At 34.1% G+C, this 21659-nt stretch overlaps 1 protein-coding gene across 2 annotated transcripts in view; it reads right to left on the bottom strand.

The window, feature by feature from the left end:
• Positions 1–21659, bottom strand: part of LOC117794012 — a 59532-nt gene that overhangs the window by 33971 nt on the left and 3902 nt on the right. Inside the window, exons 1-2 of one of the 2 annotated variants that reach the window (XM_034634478.1) lie at positions 16403–16980; positions 8588–8593 (exon numbers count right to left, since the gene is read on the bottom strand). In XM_034634478.1, the coding sequence (XP_034490369.1) occupies positions 8588–8593; positions 16403–16752 (356 nt within the window). In that variant the 5' untranslated portion in view covers positions 16753–16980. Of the gene's footprint in view, positions 1–8469; positions 8594–16402; positions 16981–21659 lie in introns of those variants that run through there. The other variant, XM_034634484.1, reaches the window with a different exon arrangement.

Raw genomic sequence — 21659 nt, forward strand, 5'->3', positions numbered from 1 at the left:
GACTTGTTAAGTTAATAAAATTCGTCAAGAACAATTTTAGCCCTCTGCATCTTGGTTTCCATTTTAATGCAATGATTCCTTTGTAGCTTTATATCGTAAAAAGTACGTTCATCATGCCAAATTGGTCAACAATTTTGAGTTGTTAAGTCGCTAGGTCAAACTTAAACATTTTTAAATTTTATGGAACTGATTTGTTGTACCGGTACGTACCGGTACTGATACTTGAATCGAAAGGACAAAACCGAAATAGCAACTTTTACCGAAATAGATGTTTCGGGACTTACGGGAACCGTTATTCGTTTCGGTTTGATTTCCTGATAGAAATGAAACCACCATGCTAATGTCCAAATATATAATAATTTATAATATTTATCTCCAAAACTGATGGCTAATGCAATTCGATTAATAAGAAGAACTGAGCAAAATTATGATATAGGGTTGATTATGCCTATTAGTGCTCGTGACATATACTTTCACAACCCAATTATATCCTATTTTTATACAAGTTTAATAGGTACAGGGTATGTGAAAAAAGGAAGCAAACAACATGAAACAAAAACAGGTAAACAAGAAGAAGACGCGTTCACAAGCAATCCGACAAAGCTTTCGGAGTGGGAAAGAGTGGGAAATAACAAGAAAGAGGACAAGAGAGATAGATATACACATAGAGAGGGAGCAAAAGATAGAACAGAAATATTACCTGCATTCATAGAACACAATGAATCATTTTGCTCTTTGTTTCAAATGTGTGGGCAGAGAGCGCAAGAGGAGAGAGACTTACATGTGCCGAAAGAAGCGTGGAAAGAGGGGGATGAGCTCAAATAAAAGACAACAAAATAGAGTGGGAGGCGGATATAGAAGTTGCACTATTGTTCAAATGTTTGGGCTATCAACGATAAATGCAATTTCAATTTTCATTAATCTGCTTGGTTAAAAGGTATGCACACTAATAACCACACACATTTATACAAAAAAAAAAATAATGTAAAAAAGCACACATGCACACAGACACACATATTTTCACATGCAATCCAACAGCTATGCTATGTGTCATGGGGAACAAGTCGATGGAGAGTGCAAGAAAAGGGGAATGAGTTGGGCAAGAGTTGGGAACAATAGAACGTCAAGGAATTGTAGACATTGTGTGAGTTGAAAGTTGTGTGCTTATCGGCGACTGTCAAAATGTTATGTGTGCGAGAATCACACAGAGAAAGAGTGAGGGTAAGAAAAAATGAGAGAGACGGAGTATCAGCAATGCGTTGCCATGTTTAAGATATGCAGACACTTTCCAAGATCTGATAGAAAAGCTCACGCCGTTTGTGAAATATTTGTTCATTTTGCTGTCATTGAACTTGCGGTTTGGTTTATGAACCGCTTTTTATACCCGTTACTTAAAAAATAAGTAAAAGGGAATATTGTGTTCGTTGGAATGTATGTAACAGGGTGAAGGAGGCATCTTCGACCCCATAAAGTATATATAATCTTGATCAGCATCAACAGCCGAGTCGGTATAGCCACGCGTGTCTGTCCGTCCATCCGTCTGTATGAGCGCCTAGATCTCAGAGACTATAAGAGATAGAGATACCAAATTTTCAACCACATACTCCAAATGCGTTGGAGCAGGTCAAGTTTGTTTTAAATTTTTCACACGCCCTTTCGCCCCCGCAAATCGTGAAAAACCGTCTGTTTGTCTGGCACACAGATTTCTATCGACCCCACGCAGATCAAGTTTTTTTCAAATTTAAGCCACGCCCCTTTCCGCCCCCACAAAACCACCACACCCTCAGTTTTTAAGATAATACAGTTTTTATGGTAACTAACGTTATCTATTAATATTATTTATAATCTCACTTAACCGCAGCATGATCGGACAAGTAGAACGGAAGTATTAGCTAACCAAAGTTATTTATAAAGTTATTATTTTAACCTTAAAAAAATCAGCTAAAAGTATGCAGTACTTTTTTTTAGGTAGTAATTTCTTTAAAGTACTTTTGTTTATATTGAAATAAGTAATGGGTATCCTATGGTCGGGATCTCGACTATAGCCTTTCCCACTAATGGGATCCAGGAACTTACTCTTTTTGCCCATTTTTAACTGGCACAGGGTATAAATTCAATTATATAGTAATAAAATATTTAAAGAAAGAAACACTTTTTGGAAAGGCATCGGTCGAGCGAAAAGAAATTTGTAAATAGGATAAGAAGATTGAACAAGAACCCATCTTTTCTCGTCTTTTCAGAATGTAGCCTCTCAAGACATTTCTTAGACGACTTTTCTTAAAATAAATAAATATTTTTCACAAACCTAAGAATTGTCGTCTAAAAAATGCCTCACGAAGATGAAATTTTCATAAAAAGCTCGAAATATAATATCGGGCCTGTTCCTGTTTTCACTTTCGGCTAGATTTTAAGAAAATGAATTTGCTTTACCTGTTCTGGTTTTCATTTTCGACCAGATAATACGCATTGAATTCACTTGACATTGAATTCATATTCGGTAGAGAAAAATGGATGAATTTGGCATGCTTAGGATAAAATTAAAGTGAAACCAAAATATTTGTAAAAAACTTTAATGTTTTAGGAGTAATGTTTCATCACAGATGAATTTTAAATTATTTATTTGCGTTTTAATTTATTTTTAAGTAATCATACCTCAATTATAACCTAAAAGATTTGTCGGATTTGCTCAACCTGTTTTAATTTCCGAAAGTATTTGTGAAAAAAATGAGTAATTTAGTAGCGCTGCCCTTCTATGTGCAGAAACGAGTAAATTTTTTGGTACATATTTAGAAAAACATTTTGAGTGCTTTCACTATAGCGAAATACAATATGAAACAATTATACACTTTTTAAAAGGCTAATTTGGACAAAATTGGGTTTAATTGAATGGAAACAAAACATATTAGTTTTGTAATCAGACATTGTATCGGAGCTGACAACTCCGTAAAAAAAAAATTTCTCAACCCTAAAATTAGGCAACATTTTTTTTTGCCATATGAAGCTTGAAAATTAATGCTAATTCTTCAAAAACAGTTTTAAATTTTTCTTATACTGGAAAAGACGGTTTTTAAATTAAAACCACTATAAATTCTATCTGCAGCACTAAACCGGAGAAGGGAAATACGACAGGAAAATATAGAAAATATCAGGGAAATTTATGGGAAATTCGGGTCTAATTATCGGATTGACATTCGTAAAATATAATGAAAAAAGGAACAGGACTGTATAAGTTCGAAAACTGAGGGTAAACGCTATTGTAAATTTGGAGGGGAATAATTCTAAACTAAACAGAAGGATAAGGCAATACCGACTCGACTAATCAGGAATATACATGTACTTATATACTTTATGGGATGTGTCTGATTTTAATACACATTTCTCTTTCTACAAACCTCTCAGAGACGCTTATTATATTAAAAGTGGTGTGTTACAGCTTTAATGGCAAGTTTTTCGTTTTTCGAAGCCCTCAGATTCATAATGAATTCCTTGGCATTAAATATCGGCAAGCAGCAAGAATGTGATATGAGCCATGACGTCTCTGAGCACTTAAAATGAGAGAGGGAAGTAGATGTCTAGGTGTAATGTTGGCCCAGTTAATGGGCCAGACGTGAAAAGGGAAGTTGCCTAGGCCTATATATTTATATACATATATATATGTACAGACCTTGGCTTCGCCTCAAAGTGACAAGTCAAGCAGAGCCAAGAGTTGAACGGGCCAGGCAAGGACATGCTACTAGGATTGGCCCCAACGATGATTGCGACGACGAGTGCGGCTTGTGTGATATGTTAATTTGGCCTAAACTACACAACGCTGCGCTGCACGGAGGCCAACGGAAGCAACCTTCGCCTGTAAATCCCCAAAGTAACAACAGCAGCCCATAACAGCAACAACAACAACAACCACAACATCATCGAGAGTAAGAGGAAACCGTGTCACACATTCGCCAGTTAGCGCAGGATTTGAATGTGCGACGCTTCACATTTTATTATTATATATGTTTTTTTTTTTCATAATGAAATTTGTGACCCAGTCCCATTGACACGTGCGAGCTGCCGTGTCAGGCCCCCTTTGGCGTCAGTTATTTTTTTCTTCTCATCTGCTTATTTTTTTGTTGAATTTAATGCGGTTTGCTATTTATTAGATTTGCACAAATGGCATTTTGGCGATAGCTGAGACCCAAGACTTGACTTTGCCAGTCGCCTGTGTTCGCCTATCTTCTGTCTCTTGTCCCTCCAAGAATGCTTGTCGCCTATCTGTCAGCCAGACGCTAAGTGCTTAAGCCAACTCTATCGCCTGCTGTGCCCCAACAACAACAACAAAAACAACAAGAGCAGTAGTAACAACGAGAACAACAACAGCAAAGAAAACCAGAAAAATATATATGAAATAACGACGAGAAAAATTATTGAAAATTCATTTAAATGTCAGCAGCGGCACCGCACCAAACTGACGCAACATGTCGTATGCGTAATATTAAATATTTAAGGCGCTTACATTTTTAATGCCACCGTTGGCTGGAGTTGGCTTAAGATGAAACACCAACCACCCTGATCCATCCACTTGATCCCCCACAGACACAGACGTTGGCAGATGAATACGTGATAGCAAATTGTGAAGCACGACACACACGTGAGACAAGCAAACAGCGCTCACGAATTCGATATAGGAATCCTAATTATGATTTTTGAAAGTGGAGAATATAAACTCTTAGCGTTAAGATATTTATTTTCAGATTTTTGCAAAGTGAACTTACTCAATCTTCGACTTAAAATCGTAAATGCATTAGCAGAAGTAGTTCTACTTAGCTAACTTGGCGCTCAACGTGCGTTGCAGATACTTCAAGTAAACGGTTTGCAGAAAAAATCGCAAACTAAATCCGTGTAATACTAAGCTATTTCCAGTCTATTTTTACTTTTTCTTGGTAATTCCTAGTTATCATAAATGGCAGATTATCGTAGAAAAATAAAAATGTTGCTTTTAGCTGAACAACTATAATCCTATTACAATATTTAATCTAACGCCCAGTTTTTGCTTCAACTGTTAGAGCTACTTATAGCAAAGTTTAAATCTTATTCTGAGCAACAATAATCCTGAATTCATAGCTTAACTAAATTGTAGTATGACCAAATCTAATATTCGTAAAACCCAACCAATGTAGGGGTATTATAAACCAAACATACAATAATACACATAGTAACATTCTGTTGCTATAACATACAGTTAAATTAAGCACATTCGAATTATGATCGTCCACTTATGATTGCCTTAAGCATATGCATATATGTAAACGATCATTACATTTACGACTAGTAAATTAGCTTGATAAAAATTTAAATTAAGACTACTGCTCTCATATCCTAATATGGCAACCAATGTAAATAAACTATTGTTTTCGAAGAACTTTAACGCACCATGTTTCACACATAAGAACTGTGTGCTATCAAACAAGCTCGAAATTCCGTAGAGACATGCCAGCAATACAAAAAAAAAAAAAAAATAGAATAAATGGATGTAAAACTAACAACTAATCAAATGTTGGGAAAACAGCGAAATATTGTCAACATAGCGCAACAGTAATAATCAGTGTCCGACAGCAAATACATAATGTATATATTTTGATTGCCTTTCGCTATTTTACTGGCTATTGCTGGTTATGCAATTTAGATCCAATGGAACAAGAACAACAGCAATAATAAACAACTCACGGACAATGTCAACAGAAAATACGAGCCACGAAAAAATAACCAAGTTGCGAAACGTAACTTTTCAAATTTCAACATATACGGATCGCTCTATTCTCTTTCATTTGGTCAGAAGCTCGTGCAACTCCCTCAACACCTCAGTTTTAGCATAAAATCTGCATATTCCCGTAGTATTCGCATATACAAACGGCGCACGTCTCACACTTTTGGGATTTCAGTTTCGGTTTACATTTGATTTGAGTCTTCTCGGTTTAAATTCTGTTTCGTATCATGTTTGTTGCTCATAAAATAAACGCTCACGGTTAGATGTTCTTGTTTCTGTTTCTGTTTATCTTTTATTATACCCGTTACTTAAAAAATAAGTAAAAGGGTTTATTGTGTTCGTTGGAATGTCTGTAACAGGGAGAAGGAGGAATCTCCGACCCCATAAAGTATATATATTCTTGATCAGCATCAACAGCCGAGTCGTTATAGCCATGTCCGTCCTTCTATTATCTATTATCCCACTGAATCGTATCAAGAACGGACAAGTAGAACGGCAGTTGTAACGATTTAATGTTTTCAAAGTACTACAAGTAATTTTTTTAAAGTTCTTTTCTGTATATGTTGAAATGAGTAACGGGTATCCTATGGTCGGGATCTCGACTACAGCTTTTACCACTTGTTTTTTTTTTTACTTTGATTTTCTATAGCAGCAACAATATGTAGGTCACACAAAATGACAACAACGATTATGCTATAATATCAATTTCATAACTTCACGTCCTCACGTCCTTTGCTACCACAAGATATTGACATTGCCAACCTATGTCCCAAAACAAAGTCACTGTAACACATTTAACTCGCTTTGAGTCGAATTTCAACACCCGTTTGTCCTGTACCAAGTCAAAAAAAAAAAAAAATCCTTTACACAAAACAAACGGCAAAAGCAATGTGCCGTATGCGTAATCTAACAGCCAAAGAAATTGACATCGGAAAGTGGAAAACTTTGTGTACGCTAGATGTTAGTAGATTGAACTAGAATGCCGAAAGACTTCGACATACGTTTACTTTATTAAACAAGTTATTTTATCTATCCAATCTTTAATACGTCATAAATTATTATAATTGTTATAAATATCTTTTCAATATATCTACTCTGTATTTGACAAATAATTTTAACAGCAATAAGAGGTAAAGATCTGATAGTTCTGTACATTACACCATTTATGATTTCATTCAAAGACCTCTGGCTAATTCATTTGTTAGCTTAAAAAAAAGGACTTGAATTTGTACTAATCTCACAGTAACTAAAATTACTTTAACATTTATTTTCCTAAGCCAAGAAATATGCAACACTTACTGTTAATTTAGTAGCATAGGAAAATGTTATTCAGCACTCTTAAAGCTCAAATTTATGGCAACATTACAACACCTATCAGCTGGTGCTTTAAAAGACTTTTATAAGTAAATAAATATGGCACCTAAGACTAGAATATCTTATAAACAACATCACGTACAAAGTATGTCCATTGAAGTGTGAAGAAAGCCAAGAAAAAAAAAAGAGGAATAAAGAAAAATTTAAGCGATTTTCCGTTGAATTTCTATAGAGTTTTGTGGGTCGCTTTGTAGCGTAAAACGTACTGTTCCCAGTCCCCTATCGGCCAGAAACCTACCGCATTCGGACCCCATAATCCAACATCTTTCCGCTCACAATCCCAGCTGCTTTTTTCACTTTGTATTATACGATGTTATTGCTGTTTTGTAAAAAGGGAAATATGATTACAATGGTTGACACAACGCCGTGCCAGGTGGAAATTGACACAAATGCTGTCCTTGTCCACCCGTATTAGGGGGTGTGTGTGCTGTGGTGATTCAACACACATACACGCATGACTGCATAATATATATAAATATATATATGTATAGAAATATATATAAATTCTTGTACACATATGAACAATAATGACTGCTTAATGTTTTACAATTTTCAGCAGAGCAACAAAAAATGAACCTATAAATTTAAATTCCCTAACAAATTTACTGACGAAGTAGAATCAAAGATAACATTATGTTTTAAAATTATTTAATTCTATTTTAGCTGTTTTTTTCCTTGTATACTTCTTGCATATTTATTGAAAAACTTTTCATATACAACTTTGAAAATACGTAGAAATTTGATCAAACATAAATTAAACTTTCAAATATAACATACTAGTAGTAAAACTTTAGATTGACCATTTTCCCACCTTGCGTTTAATTTTACTGAAATACCTTAAATAACTTAATTTATTTAAATTTAAAGAATTTTCAAGTTAAAGTTTTCTAAGATTCAATTTAATATTTAAATTGTAGTTGTACATAATGGCAATAAAGATATATTTTGAACAAACTTTCCAAAGGTCAATACTATTCAATAAATTATAAAAGGTATTGCTTAATCTAAATTTTTTTAGTCTTAAGACTAAATGTATATTTAACTGGCAGGGTATTACATTTTCGGCTCTATGAATACGCATTTGTATATTATCCTTGTTCTGTTCATTTTAAATTTGATTTTTTTTTTGTAATTATATCAGATTATATGGTTGAACTTTCATTAAATTTGCACAATGCTTAATTAATTACAATTGCATTTATTAACCTTGCTTAAATTGTCATGACATTTCGGAAAATTACTCTGGACTTTTGAGTTAATCCATTAAATTTGTGATATAACCGTATAAAAAAAAACATAAAAAAAAATAAAAAAAATTGTAAAAATAAAAATAAATTGCAAGAGGCGTTGCGGGCATTAAAATATATCTCAATTGTCATGGTAAATACCTGGTATTACGTTATTATATTTGACTTTCACTTTTGTTGCTTAATGTTATGTTGATAAAGAAATCGTTGGTCTACTCACGTATCGCTGAAACGAAACAATGAAAGAATAATTTATTAATCACATTTAAGAAAGTAATTTAGAAATAGTTCAAAATTGTTTGAGAACTTGGCGATAATAAAAGCGTTTTCTGTTTCCACTTTACATACGTCTCTCATTGTAAACACTTACGGGAAAAAGAAGAAGTCGAAACCTACCGAAAATCTTCCAAAAACAGAGCTCGTAAGAATTGCTCCCTCCCGAGCTTGTTGTCAGAAAAAAACCACCTTTTTTGAGGACTCGTTGCTTGCATTGCACACTTAGTGATTCTCAATATCTGAGCGACGAACGATTCTGTTCGAAGCGAGAGGTCAGTTAGAGACCGAATCGTTTGTTACGCTCAAATCGAAACCTTAGAGCAGTAACCCGAACGAGTCGAAAAAAAGGTTGCTGTTCAGACCCTGAACGATTTTGTCTCGATTTTTCGGTCTTTTGAGTGGGCAGGCGGGGTTGAGCATATTTTGCGAGCTATGTCCAAAAATGTATGAACCGAAATCTCCCAAAAATGTATGAAGTTTTGGGAGATTATCGGTTGGTTTCGTTTTCACCAGAACACATCAATCGTCTATCATCTATCACGTATCAAACTAGTGGGCTCCGCCCCCTGCTCGCTTCGCTCGCGGTGCTACAGTCGTGCATACTCGACGGTTGGAGACCCCTTACTTACTATAGAAAAAGCTATAACTGAAAAAAAAAACTAAAAAATATTTAGTATACTCGACTGTATAAGACCAAATTAAATGCATATACTTTCAGTTTTAGTTACGATATCTCTTAAAACAAAAAGTTTTTCATACCAAAAAGCTTGATTTTCGACCGATTGTTCCTATGGGCGCTATATGATATAGTGGTCCGATTCAAAAAAGAAACAAACCTGATCTGCCTGCATTATAGAGGAACCTACATACCAAGTTTGGTGTTTCTAGCTTTTAAATTGTTCTTATAATTTGGATATGAAATTTTCTATGTCGATTTTTGGGCGGTAAAGCGGGCGTGCCCGAATTCTGAAACAAACTTAATCTGCTTGCAATATAGAGAAACCTACATACTAAGTTTGGTATCTCTAGCTATAATAGTCTCTGAGATATAGGTGTTCATACAGACGGACGGACGGATGGACATTGCTATATCGACTCGGCTAGTGATGCTGATCAAGAATATATATACTTTGTAGGGTCTGCCACGCCTCCTTCTGCCTGTTACGCACATTTTTTTTAAAACAAACTTAATAGACCCCTGTACTTTTTTTAAAAAACATGACAACATAATCAGAAAACAAGTGTTATATCATCTGGACTTTACAAATTACTAAGAAACCAAATCTTAAAAGGGGTGCTTAAAATCTGCAGGGTATTTGGAAAATAGAAAACTTAAAACCTTAGCAAGTTGATGACACAGGCAAATTCGTTTGGTCGTTATGCTGTCAAATATTTTTGCAGCCCAGTGAAATGTGTGAGGTACGAGTGTGTGCAATGTCCAGACTAGTAAATACACAAAATACGAACACACACATGCATGGACACATTCACACACATGCTCGTGCAGAATGAAGCAAAGTCAAAGGAAAGATGCGATGCTAAAGTATTTGACGTTCATGGCTTTGTTTAGCAACAATTTCTAAGCGCATATTTACTTGAAATTTTTGGCCATACTATTGTTGTTGTGGCATTTGGTTTTGCAATGTTGCAAAAGCTTTCCTGTTTTAGCAGCTGACATTTTGTTCTTGGTATTTTGTTCTGGCTTTTTTTTATAGACAACAGATGCATTTTTGCATATTAAAGGGTATTGCTGCCACTTTATGCCGTAGTTAAACCCATTCTTTTGGGGTTGAAGCTTCTTAAGTCTGTGGCAGCTAAGAGGTTTTAAGCACGAAATGCTGAATTCAACATTTAGCACACACAGCAGACAGTCCTCATAACACGGAATAGGGGAGTAAAAGCATTTGGCATCAAAGTGACAGTGCAACAAGAAAAGAGAATGAAGTAAGCTTTTTTGACAAATGACATGAGCTGAAAGCGGAACTCAAGTCATAGACTAAGAAGTTTATTAATTTAGAGCTGCAGGGTAAGGTAGAGAGCAAAACAAATACCTGAGTTTTAAGCTTGAATCGATAGAAAGTAAAGATCAAAAAGCAAATCCTTAAAAGCTTTTTTAAAACATTAGATTTTAGTTATAAGAGAAAAAAAAAGAATTTACATGAATATTGAAACAATTAACACAGCTTTAAGTCAAAATTAACTAAGCATCAAGAAGAGAAGAAGAAAATCAAGAAGAGAAACAATTGAGTTTTGCATGCAGCTAATAGAGATTAAAGCTCTCCGTTTTGTACTCATTATTTAAAAATATGCGAATTTATTAAACAGTAGCTCAAAATCTAAGAGCCGTTTTCTTGTCTTGCTTTTTTCGTTTCTACAATTTGGTCGTGACATAACATTTAAAATTTTTGATAATGTTGCATCCCTGTATCCCATATGTCGCCTTTAAGTATGCACTAATTGTTACACCATTCGGCGTTGTAATATGGTCCGGCTGACGATTTTTTTGAAATTAATTAATAACTCGAGAACGAATCAAGTTATATGGTTTCGTTTTTTGCAGAAAACATTAATACGCAAACCGTTAGAAAAGTGAGCGGGTTGCCGCCGTTAATCTAGATTCTGCGATTATCAAAAAGAAAAATTTTTGATCCAAATCGGACCATTTTTTCAAAAATTACTTTTTCTATGAAAACCATTTTATTTTGCAAGTTATCTGACCAAAATAAACGTATATATGTTCTATTTTCAAGATCGAAATACAATATAATATAATATTATATTGTTCACATAATAAAAATCGGCCGTGAACTGACAAGAAAATTATATTTTTTGTTAATTGTAAAGATTTAATATTTATTAAATACGTAAAAGAAGCTATTGTAATTTTCGTCAATGCGCACATTAAAACAAGCCAAGCCTCATAATTTTCGTCCGCTTGTCTCATGTGTTTTTGCCACACTTCAAACAACTCTGCATTTCTCAAAAAAGCTTCTGGATAAGTGTTGTAAAACAATTAAATTTATCCTAAAAAAATGGAATAACAGTATCATTTGCTCTCCGCTCTGAGCATATCTGTTTCAGAGCTGTTAACAAAACAATGTTGGTCAATGTTAATATTTTGACTATGCAACATTTAAGATGGATGTATTTTGAATGCATGGCCATAAAAAAATCATTTATTTAAACAACTTTAAATAAGAAATTTATTCGTCAACCGCACCATAGTGCATTGTCCTTAACAACACTGAAATAATCGGAGTAGGCGAACGTTAAGCACTTACAGTGTGGATAATCTGCCCTGTAAATTGTAGCCTGGTTGCAACTAAATTTTAGACATGAAAATTAAACTGCCTCTATCATTTTGTCTAGTCTGTAAGGTTGACAGCAAGATGATAAAACGGCCCTAAATCCTAGATAGGAAAATAGCACACTACAGCGACTTTTTGACAACACTGATTAAATGATCTAAATGATTCTACTCAAATTCAAAAATGTAATTGCTTTTGAAAGCTTTTATGTTGGATATGTATGAATTTCGAGAGAAAGAAAGGACTGACTAACACACATGAGTGTGTGCATATGGATTGGGTTTCTGTGGATCGATATCAGTCAAGAGGAGTGGCATTGAAAATCGAGAGCAAACTTATATGCCTCAATTTCACCTGGCTGCCAGGGAAAACTGACAAACTTAAGGTCAAGTTGCAGTGCTGGGCAAAAGAAAAAGTGGGAAAAGCAAAACAATTTGGAAATGATGATTAATTACTCAAAGGGCAATTGAGTGAATAAATGCAAATGGAATATCTGCAGGCAGTTCAACAACCAATTAGTCAGTCAGTCATATATAGTAGCGATGATAATTCTGAATAAATGATTAAGTATTCTAAATAAATACGATTGCTTAAAACTTATTTACATTTTATTAATAAAATTAATTTTAATTGAAATTAAAAATGATTTTTTTAGTTATGATTTTAATAGCTGCTGTTTTTGTAATTCTTCATTATGATTGGCTTCATTATGACTGAAAAAAAAGTCCTATATTGCTCAAATGGCAGTCACAGCATACTCACACACATAAAGAGAACGACCTATGCGACGGATGCCGCTCAATTAACAGACTTAAAATAAAGTCAGACACAAATATTTACAGAGGCATTGGGAGGCAACAACGCCACCATCTAAAGAATGCTGGAGACGGTTGAAGTTCTGGTTGAAATCCAGCGTTGAGTGGATTCTGGTGGGTAGGGGGGCGGTAGATGGCTTTATGCTCTTGGCCTGCCAAAAGGATAAAAAGCCGACGTACTTCATTAATTTTAATTACGCGCCCACAGCATGACAAAATGCGTACCCCCACAATGGTAGCGAGAAGGTAGTCCATAAAATCCACCTTATGTACAAGTTACGACTGGTAACGTCGCAAAATGTTTAATATCCATCTCTAGGCTAGAGATGAGTCTGTAAACAATTTAACTCGGAACGTCCAAAATGTAATACCCTTGCATAGGCCTGCATAACATTTTGACAGCTCCTATGACAGTAATATGATATAAAACTTAATCTGCGTAGGATATATAGAAATATGTGTGTCAAATTTGGTTACTCTACCTCTTATAGTCTCTGAGATCTAGGCGCTCACACTGACAGACAAACGGACCGTCACACATGGCTATATCGACTTGGCGGTTGATGCTGATCAAGCATATATATACTTTATAGAATCGGAGATGCCTCCTTCTCCCTGTTACATACATTCCAACGAACACAATATACCCTTTTACTTATTTTTACTTATTTTTTAAGTAACGGGTATAAATATAGTATAGGAAAATATAAAGGGTTATATCTGTAGTCCATAATGATTTTTTAATTATTCACTCCATATTTATTTATGATGTGATTCCTATTAATGGCGTTTCTGGTACAATTTTTGTTCAGAAATCATTCATATTTTAGCTTGGTTTTTACCTAATTCGAATGTTTTGTTCAATTTTTGCTCTGTCAACGCACTATGGGGAATTTTCCCAATCTTTTGAAACAGTGCAAACACAGGTTATGAAATTGAAAAGCACGTGCTGTCAAATTTAGTGCATTTTTCATCAAACTTTAATTACAGAAAACTAATAGATATTGTTAACAAATTGAAAAGTTTTGATATGCAATCTGTTTAGAGGTTTAGGTTTGTACTTTGTGTTTAAAAATTAAAATGAAATCTTAACTTTAAATGGAAATATAAAACCATCATAATATTTATGACGTATTGTAGATAAATAAGTTCTTTTTATGTTCATAAAAATACATTTTGCGATATTTTATAAAAATTAACTTTTAACATGTAACTTCAAATTTGAAAATGCATGGTTTGCTTTTCACATGAAACTTTACGAAGGTTAAAAGAGCAAATGAGGTTGCTTTTTTGAGCTACTTTAACGCGATAGCTTTTAGCATTTATTTAAGACTATTAAAAGAATTTTATCATATAAAAGTTGGAGATTTTCTTTAGTTTTTACATATTAGAATTAAATAGAGAAAAACATATTTGTTCATTACACTGAAAATTGGCGTTTTTCGGCCGATTTTTCTATATTTCTATAATCACTAGTGAGTTTGGCCGAAAATATTAAAAAATAACAAGGTTTTCACAAAAAGTCGTTTTCCTTACCGATAATTCATATTATTTTCATATGATATAGTTGGCCGATTTGGATGAAATTTTACCAACAGGAGCATAGTAGCACGCCTAACCTGCAATGTTGGTGCGGATAGCTTGAAAAACAAAAAAATTGCATACCGCAGAGTCCAGAATAAAGGTGGCACCCCGCCCACTTTTTTTATGACATTTGCGTATTGATATTATAAGACTAAACCAAAAAAAAACTTTATTGGTTCTGGAGTTATTAATTAATTCTAAAAAAAAAATGTCAAATGTCAATTCTGATGAAAACACGAGCTCATCTCTAAGCGCGCCTTTAAGTAGACACACATTTTTGCCACCAAAAGTGACAAATTAGTCGACAGCTTTTTGCATTTTAGCATTCGCCATACAGCTGCTACTTTTTGGCTAACCTTGAGATTTTACCAAGGAATAATAAATTAAGTTTCTTGCCTTTACTTATTCTATCTCTCTCTCTCTCTCTCTCTTTCTCTTCCTATCTTTTTGCCGGCCCTTTCGCTGGCTTCTCAATTAAAGAACACAGACAAATTTTTAGTTTCCGTCGTTGCCTTATAAATATACATGTTAAGGCAAACATAAACAGAAAAATAAGTCAGAATGTAATAATATATACATCTATGTATTTCTCATGTCATTCCTTTAACTTTTTGACGCAACGCAACCGCAGAACTTGAAACATTCCAAATTGGCACCAAAATGATTAAATTTATTATAGGGCTCGTTGGCACTTTGCATACCCTGTTACCATTAAATATCTTAATAGTCATATCCTTAAATTGTACAATTTCTATCTCGAAACATATATCTATTTTTTAAATATATAATAATCTTTGTGTATTTTTTAGTGTTTGTGGAATCAAATTAAGCCTACGTAACAGAAGTATAATTTTGCATGTTATCTCTACAAAGTGCAAAACGGTTGTATCAATAATTAAAAAATTATTCAAGCTGCTAGTTTTTAAATAATTTAAGTTTGAGGTAAATATTCGCCAATAGTATAAGATATGATGATATTTCCAGCACATCCACATTAATAAACAGAGTATTTTATAGTCGAGATGAGCAAACCTAACGTGAGAATTTGGTAGGGTTAACTTCGGTTTTGCCAGAGGTTGAGCGAAGAGATCAAAACGGAAAATGACTGCGTTAAGCAGAAAGCGTATAATGTGGCTACAGAGTCGGCGGTGTAGTGCTTAAGTGGTCGTCTGTTAAGTTTATGACCAAAGGGGGAATATACACATGGAAATATACACACTCAAAAAATAGTCATAAATAAATTGATGTAAGTAATTACAAAAAAAATAATAGAAATTATAAAAAAAAAAGTGGATTTTGCATTTGAGGCAAAAAAAAAACATGAAGGATAGATTGGAAATAAGTGTAACAGGTTGCTTACAACAAATTATTTTTATTTTTTATTTATTTATTTAGTGTCAACTAACAACAGTTGATTAAAGTTAAAATAAAATTAAGGAAAATGTCTTCAAAGTAAAAATTAAAATTTCAAAATAACACTAAAATGATAAAAAAAAAACCAAATTTTTAATTAAAAAATTAATTAACAAGTCAATAAAAAAATGTTTTCTTAGACGGAAAACTTAAAACAAACTAAAATTGAAATTGAAAGCCAAGCAAAAGATAAGCCAATTAATCTTTGTGAGCGTTGAAACTTAATACCTTTAACAGAATAACAAAAAAGAACAAATATAAAAACAAAACATTAAACAACTAACCTTTGCGCTTTTGGAATTAAGAAAATCCATTTAAGAAAATTTTTTAATTGAAAAGCGCGCGCTATGCAGGAAAAAACCATGAAAATGCCGCGCAGAAGGCCAAATGGAAATGGTGTGAGACGGTGGAGAAAAACTAGCGGGCAAGTAAAATGGAGCTGCATTTAAGAAAGAAGAAGAGGCTTGAGAAGCAGGACAAAATGAAGGAATGGCAATAACAAAAACAATAATCATAAAAACGGTGCCACAGAAAGTCAAAATGGCAAATAGAATTGTGGGTCACACACACACACGCACACACACAGAGACTAATTAAATTAGAAATGTTTTAAAAACATGCGTCAGGCATGACACTCACTAATCCAACATTTCAATGTCATCCTCATCGCCGCTTCCATTGTCATCATCATCATCACTATTCCGACGCTCATCATCGTCATAGAATTTGGCCTCCTGGACGGCATTACCGCTGCCAAAGCGTTCCCTTTCACGGCTTCGCTGCCGATGAGTTGGCCCATTGGTGGTGTTAACGTTGCCGCTGCTGCCACGCCCATGACGCCTGGCATTATCCTCCGGCGAATTGGCGCCGCCACGCTTACGCACCGGTTGTACGGGCAGTCCGACGCCCTGTTCCAGCTCATCATCCTCTTCATCGCTTTCGATCTCAATTTCATCGACATCACGTTGACTTATGCTGCGCTCCGGCATTGTAGTAACTCCGCTTCTGTCTCTTTCTAACTATCTGTATGTATTTCTTTCTCGCTCTAGCTCTGGCTCTTTCGTTCTCGCTCTCGCTCTCGCTGTCGCTTAGTCGCTAACTAGCTTTGCTAGCTGTCTCTTTCACACACTGGGTCCACTTGATCAATCACAAGAACAAGAAAAAAAAGAGTATTGCCTAAAATTTCACAATTTCACGTATTGCAAACTTAACAATCACAATCAAACACGACACTCGCCACTGTCACAGCTGCCACTTGAGACTTGCACCGAACGCATCCAAAACTGCAATTAACGCTTAGATACCGACGCCAGTTGGCAGCAAGCGCCCAAAGCCCCAAGCAGCCAATAGACTTGGTGGGGCTTCGAAAAGGCCGCCAGGTGATTTTCTATGCTAATTCAATTAGCATGCCACATCGGGGACCACACACATACCACACACATACACACACACACGCACACACACACACACACACACACATATATACCCAATACACATAGTTATATTTGCAAATTTAAATGGGGTCAGCGAATTTTGGGGGCGACATTGCTTGAGGGCCATTGGTATACATATACATATCTATGCATATGTACTAGCTGGCTAGGAAGCCCCTCTGGTTTAATACACACAAATGTGGCTAAGAACCACATTCAGAGATTTCGTATCTGAAAGATACAATCTTCATATTTAGTGATAATTATGCTTTCTGAAACTCCCATAAATTCCCTAAGTAAATCAACTTTTTCACAGAGATTAGCTTGATTTATATAGAGTATCCCAATTTTGGTTTATCATAGGATAATGGAAATGATTCTAATCACCCCGAATCTCAAGAAAAAAAGGAGAAAGAAAAAATTGGCTTTCTAAAATCAAAAATACTGTCCTAAATCTGCGGTTGAGGACCAAAGTTATTCTCAGAGCTGTCGGGAAAGCTAAATTGTTCTCAGTGCAGTGCGATAAGAAACTCTGACTATTAAAATGACATCTTAGAAAAGAATTTAACTATTTATTTTCAATATTTTCTTTGAGTGATATTCAAGAAAACAATAATACTCGAATTTTCAAAAAACCCACATTAATAGGCAGCCACAAAACATTATTTTATAGTATGTATATCCAAGGCTGCAAACCGGTTCTGAACCGAACCTCGTAGAACCGGTTCGGTTCGGGTTTTTAAACAGCCTGAACCGGATCATGAGCCGAACTCTTGAAATTATTTACTTTGCGAACCAGAACCTAAACCGAACCACTTTCTAAAATAAAAGGTTCGGTTCGAAAAAAAAAATAATTACATAAATTTTATTTTTTTTTTTATTTTTTATGTTTTGTTTATGTTATTTGAGACCTCGGATTACAAAAGGTCATATTTAAATCTTCAAATAAATTAAATTTGAATCAAAATTTGATTTCTTTAAAAAAAAAAAATTTAATTGGTTCAAAATGTAGATAAATATGTATAACAATAAAAAATATTTTTATTGTATAGAATTGAACCAAGGTTCGAACCCAAACCCTGGGTTCAGGGGGTATATAAACCTATTCGCGAGCCGAACCGATGTCTCGCTTCATGGTTCGAACCGCCGAACCGAACCTTTAACTAAATTTTTAATCAAATCATGCCACAGCTCGCCTAAAAATTAACAATTTTCTCAAAAAACTACAAATTTTCGTCAAAAAATTTATAATATTTATCTTAAGCATTTTATTTTAAGAATACTTACATAAAATATATAAAATTTTGATCTTACAATTAATTATATCCATTTTTAAGAATATTTTAATCCACGAAAATTGATGTTTATCAGTGCAGTAATAATACGAATAAAGGTACATGCTAAATAAAGAATATACTGCCTTGGAAATTGGTGTAGAGAAATGTATCTGTGGTATCCTACTATCATTTTACGAAGTCAGTAATAAAGTTGTTTAAATTAACTCTGAATTTTTTTAGAATATTTAAGAATATATTAAGACAAGGTGCAAAACTTAATATTGTTTAATATACGTATTGATCTATAGACCCAAATACAGGGTATCTACACATGTGTTCACTACAAACGACATTTAATTGTTTTGATTGCTGTTATTGATTTTCGAAGCTGGTTCTGGCGTTCCCTTATTAGCCATCCATTTGCAAGCTTTGTGGCAGCGATAACAACAACAACAAAATATTATTAACAATCATTGGCCAGTCGGCTGTTTGACTGTATGACTGCTTGACTGCTTGACTAGTTGGCCCGCTGGCTGCTTTGGCCGCTTTGGCAACGCTTCCGGTTGTTGCCGGCAAGCCAAAAGAACCATAAAATTGAAATTGAAAATGAGCTGAGCCGAGACACAAAAGCAAAAACGCGCACATTTAACGAGCCATTTCAATGCCAAGGCATAAAGTGTGCAGTCAGTACGAGTATACGAGTAGTTGTATTTTTTAAGCTCATTCAACAAAAATTGAAAGTACTTAATAAAAAATTCACTAATATATTTATTATGTAAAAAATATTATTACTATGCATACATACATAACTTAAATAAATATATAGTATAAGCATATGTATTAATTGCTAGTAGTACTTATTAATATTTTTTTTAATATAAATATGTTAAGTTACTCTAATTATTATCATGATAATGTTTAATGTTCGTTACAATAATGCATATTTAAAAATTATAAATCTTTCCGAAAGTGAAAAGCCGGAGCAAGCATGATTGCTTCCGTTTTAAAAACAATATTATAGATGCATAAATTTCCGTCTTTGTCATGTGCTATCAAACAGTCAACACTAGAACTGTTTGTAGATTTTAAACAAACTTTAATTTATATATTGAACTTATATTTGTACGAATATACATTGCTTATGATTATTGTATCTCGTAACTACTACTATCAATCAGTTGAAGTTAGAACTGCTTGTGAATTATAATCAAAGCTTCCCTTAAACGCAGTCTCTTTGCTCTTCTGGTAATCCACGCACACGTGCTTCCTTTATTTGATTTGATTTATTTTTAGACATTTGCATGGGGTGTTTTTCGGCTGTTGTCACAAATTCTGCATAGAGTCCAAGAGAAAGAGATGAGTTGTTATAGCCTCCTTCGTCAGACATCAGTTAGTCTAATTGAATACAAAGTCTGTATTAAAGGCTTTAACGAGTCTTTCAGATTGCAGCTATCATCTTAATACATTAACTCTTTTATTTATCATATAAATTTTAGATTAACTGTTTGAGTAATGATTAATTTAACTGAAGATATTATTTTATTTGTATTATATTTTATTTTATTTTATTTTGTTGAACAACTATGATCAGTCGACACATATGATTAATAACTATATAACATTAATTCCTGACCAACGTCCAATTAGGGAGTTAACTTTTTAACGATATGACTCCGACTCACATAAGGTGGACGGAGGCAGGGATTTACAATTAAATTCATAATTAGGAAAAAATAGGTGAAAGATTTTATTATAGTTTTTGCAAATTGCTCGGAAGGCTTCATGTTCGAAGTAATTTGCTGAGCAAACGGAGAGTTGAAGGGGAAAAAATATCTGAAACATTAAGATTGACTAGGCTAACAAGATAGTTGGAGTCGATAGCACCTGATAAGAGTTTGTGAAGGAACAGCACCCCGTGGCAAACTCTGCGCTTTTTTAAGGAAGGCAAGTCAATCATATATACGTGTATATGATATATTTATCATAAGTAAAACTTTCTCTTTTAGTTACAATACTTACATAAGTCAATCGAAATCAATTAAGTATATCTTATAGCTACCATTTGAAGAATAGGTAGAAATTGTGTAATGGTAACATGATGTTGATAACATCTAACAATTATATTGTTCAAACAGATTTTTAGTTAGTTAGTTAAAAGTAAATATGTGTTTTTGTTTATATTTTAATCCAAAAAAATGTATGGAGATTTTCGTTGGTTTCGCTTTCTGTGGCACTTCTGAATGAAACCCGGTTAAATAAAAGTTGATGTACTTATGCCTTAAATGTTGCTAAATTTTCAACAGTATTGAATAGCTACATATAGTATATATTATGTTAAGAAATTAAGCGCTTGAACTGTTGCTTACAAGTTTTAGAATCAGCATTCTGATTATTAGTAATATCTTATCTTGTTGCATATCCAATGACGTCACAACCGAAATTCGATTCAATAAAAAAAAGCTTGACATCTTTGCTACTGTCAGAAATTAAATCAATTTGTGGAACGTGTGTTAGTAATTAACTAGTCGGTGGCAAGTGCCGTTATCTGAGAAATAATTTCGAAATTCAAATTGGAAATTTCTAGAGCGTAGGCAAGTTAATTAGGCAAATTGTCTTGACATTCGCCAAGTTGCAATATGATATTTTTAACAAAGGTCGTCTTTCTGTCTCTATAATTCTGTGTGCACCTTAAAGGAAGGGGGATGTGGATATAGTCTGTCTAGCTCAGCAAAGTCAATGTGGCAAGTTGGTGTTGCAATTAAATGCATGACAATTATAGATGCAACCGATGTCTCGAATGACAAACGACTTATTTTAACGCACATTAATCAGCCATGTTGCGATTGCAACAACAGCAATTTGAATTTGAAACATACAGAGGCAATGAGTAGTCAACGCCAGTCAATGCCAAGGCTAATAACTTGAATCAGTCACTGTGCCGGCAACACACTGCAAAACATTGACCGCTAACACAAGAATAAAGTCGCAGACGTAAACGTAGACATAGGCGAAGCAGAAGACAAAGACGGATCTTAAGAAAAAACCCATAGAAGATAAAAAAAAAAAAACAAAAAAAGGTGTCAACTAACACAACCTTCGGACGCAGCCCAAAACGCGGAAGACCTAAAATCCATTTGGCAAATCATAAAAACTCTAAGAGTAATTTTATTAAAGCGAGCGTCAGAC

This window comes from Drosophila innubila, chromosome X (assembly GCF_004354385.1).
Source record: "Drosophila innubila isolate TH190305 chromosome X, UK_Dinn_1.0, whole genome shotgun sequence".
NCBI lineage: Eukaryota > Metazoa > Arthropoda > Insecta > Diptera > Drosophilidae > Drosophila > Drosophila innubila.